General features: G+C 34.9%; 1 protein-coding gene across 1 annotated transcript in view; it reads right to left on the reverse strand.

Annotated features, from left to right (window-relative positions):
• The window catches only part of LOC102371997 (protein furry homolog), a gene marked incomplete at its 3' end in the record, with an annotated part of 123,645 nt that extends 122,495 nt beyond the window's left edge, over nt 1-1,150 (reverse strand). Inside the window, exon 1 of the mRNA XM_025213628.1 lies at nt 829-1,150. Coding sequence (XP_025069413.1) covers nt 829-1,033 — 205 coding nt within the window. The remainder of the gene's footprint in view (nt 1-828) is intronic.
• Between the last annotated feature and the right edge of the window lie 1,220 nt (nt 1,151-2,370).

Raw genomic sequence — 2,370 nt, forward strand, 5'->3', positions numbered from 1 at the left:
CCATTTTTTTCCCATCTAAAAAATCAAATAACTAATTTCAGAATACATTTTTATCCTTTAGAATGAGAGGTTTCTACTTGTTCCAGTTGTCTCACAGTTATACTTCCAGTTTCTACGGAAATTAACCCAGATATTTAGAATCCCCCTGGTAAAAGATGTCAAAATTCTTCTAAATGCAACACACCATAACAAATCTTGTGCGTATCCATCCTAATCTTTGGTCTATTTTAGATACTATTTACATTATTTTAAATAAAAATACATGCCTATTTTATCTTGATTCAACCCACTGATCCACCTTATTCAAATATCTTAACTAGAGAGTTAAACTGAATCAATTATTACAAACGTTTTTAGGCTCCAGTGCAAGACAGGAATTTAAAGCATGCATCTGAGTATTTAATGGTGTTAATTTCTGGCTACACAAAAACGATCAGCTTCACTGAACAAGTCTACATCTCTCTCTCCCCAGAAAGAAAACAAGATACAAAAATAATAAAAATCGGATATCTCCAATTTAATTGATTATCTCTGTTGTAAGTGGAGCTAAGGACCTAATTTTAAGCACTTTAATACATGTCAACTGATTTTTTTTTTAAATGGCAAGTATTAAAAACAATACAAACACAAAGATACCAATGGACACTGTCTTTTTAGTTACAATGGCATATCATATTTCTTTTGTTTTAATTTGTACATGCAACTTATTTTATCTGGAATAGATTTCATTTAATAACTACAGAAACCAATTACTAAATTCCTCACATATCAGCACAAAAGATAAAAAGGTACTGCACCAGTGTACTAGTAAAACACAGCATGTCCTACCTCGGAAAAGAGAAGGTCTTTTCTTAGGACGTCTGGGGTGTATAGGCTCTAAATTCTTAATATTTCTTTGAAACCTTCCTTTAAGGTCATTTCCCGGGAGGAGGTCTGGTGGTAAGCTACTCCGTCTGACTGATTTATAATCATTCTGATATGAATTCAGTTTACTCTTAGTTCTAGAGTATAAATTGCTGTCATCGACTGCCATTACAGTAGACTCATTTGTAAAGCTACCCTAATGTAAACCCAAGCAGTAAAAATCTGAAAATCCAAAGACTTATTTAACTGGTGGTCACAGTCCCAAGCAAGTTCAGATGTTCTCATGCTTAAGTCTGCACTTGTTTGGTAAGTTTAGCAAGTTGATAGGCGTGGGCTCAACCAGGTGTAGAATTACTACATAACCCCTCCTTTTAACAGTTAAATAGCACACAGGAGGAGGTACACGGAAATCATAAGGCTAAAAGTTTTTGGATGACTGGAAAGTTTTAACAAACATGAACTCACCAGCTCATGATGCATAAAGGGAAAAACAAAACTGCTTAATGGCAGCTGCTGTACAGGACACTGTATTTCATGTTTCACCAACAGTATTTCTCACTTCATTTCACTAGTACTTCCCTAGCAGTATTTGTTTAACTTGGCATGCCCACTGTAAGAGAGAGAGATCCTTCAAGCTATTTGTCTCAGGAAAAAAAATATCTGACCAGTATATTTGGGTTCTTATCTGAGGCCCGGGTCCTTCTATAGATTAAATATAACTGGCTTGTCAGAAGTAGAACACATTTTGAGAAAAATATTCAAGAGATTTTTGTGCCTAAATTTTGCACTGTGCTTTATTTCTGTTCTCAGAACCACTGACTTATCTTAACAAGGGTTTCTCCAAAGTGTTACCTCTATTAGGATTATTCATACATCATTCCTACATACACATGCACACACACACTCCTCCAATCCCATCGCTTTTTTAAATAACTGCAGACATATTAAAGGTGCTGGGAAGGAGCAGTAATAATTGTATTTCTTCACTATAACATGGGAAGCCTATAAAATGTGGTAGCCTAATTGCTGGTTAGGTAACTGTTTTAATATACGCTGAACATACATAACTTCTGTATAGACAGAAAGATCTGAACTTTTACAACAAGCAAAAGTTAGGATACTAATTAGAAGTACAGTCATCTTCCTTGTCTGTCTTTGCTACTACCGGTAAAATCCACTGAGCTTTACATAGGTCTTTCTAACACATCATTTTGCTGTCTCTGACTTCCAACAAGACAATTTTAATCTTGATTTAAATCAGCTGAGAGGCAACCTTAATTTCCTTAAGTGATTTTAATCTGTTTTTGCATTTGAACTTTTTAAGCTATTTTTCTAAAGATATGATGCATGCTTAATATCTAGAATGACCTGGATAGACTGGAAAAATGGTCCACAATCAATCAGATGATATTCAACAAGGACAAGTGCAAAATCCAGCACTGGAATAATTGCATGCAGATGCAAATAAATACAGAATGGGGAATGAGTGGCAGTACTGCAGAGAAG

This window comes from Alligator sinensis, unplaced genomic scaffold (genome assembly GCF_000455745.1).
Source record: "Alligator sinensis unplaced genomic scaffold, ASM45574v1 scaffold406_2, whole genome shotgun sequence".
NCBI classification, from domain to species: domain Eukaryota; kingdom Metazoa; phylum Chordata; order Crocodylia; family Alligatoridae; genus Alligator; species Alligator sinensis.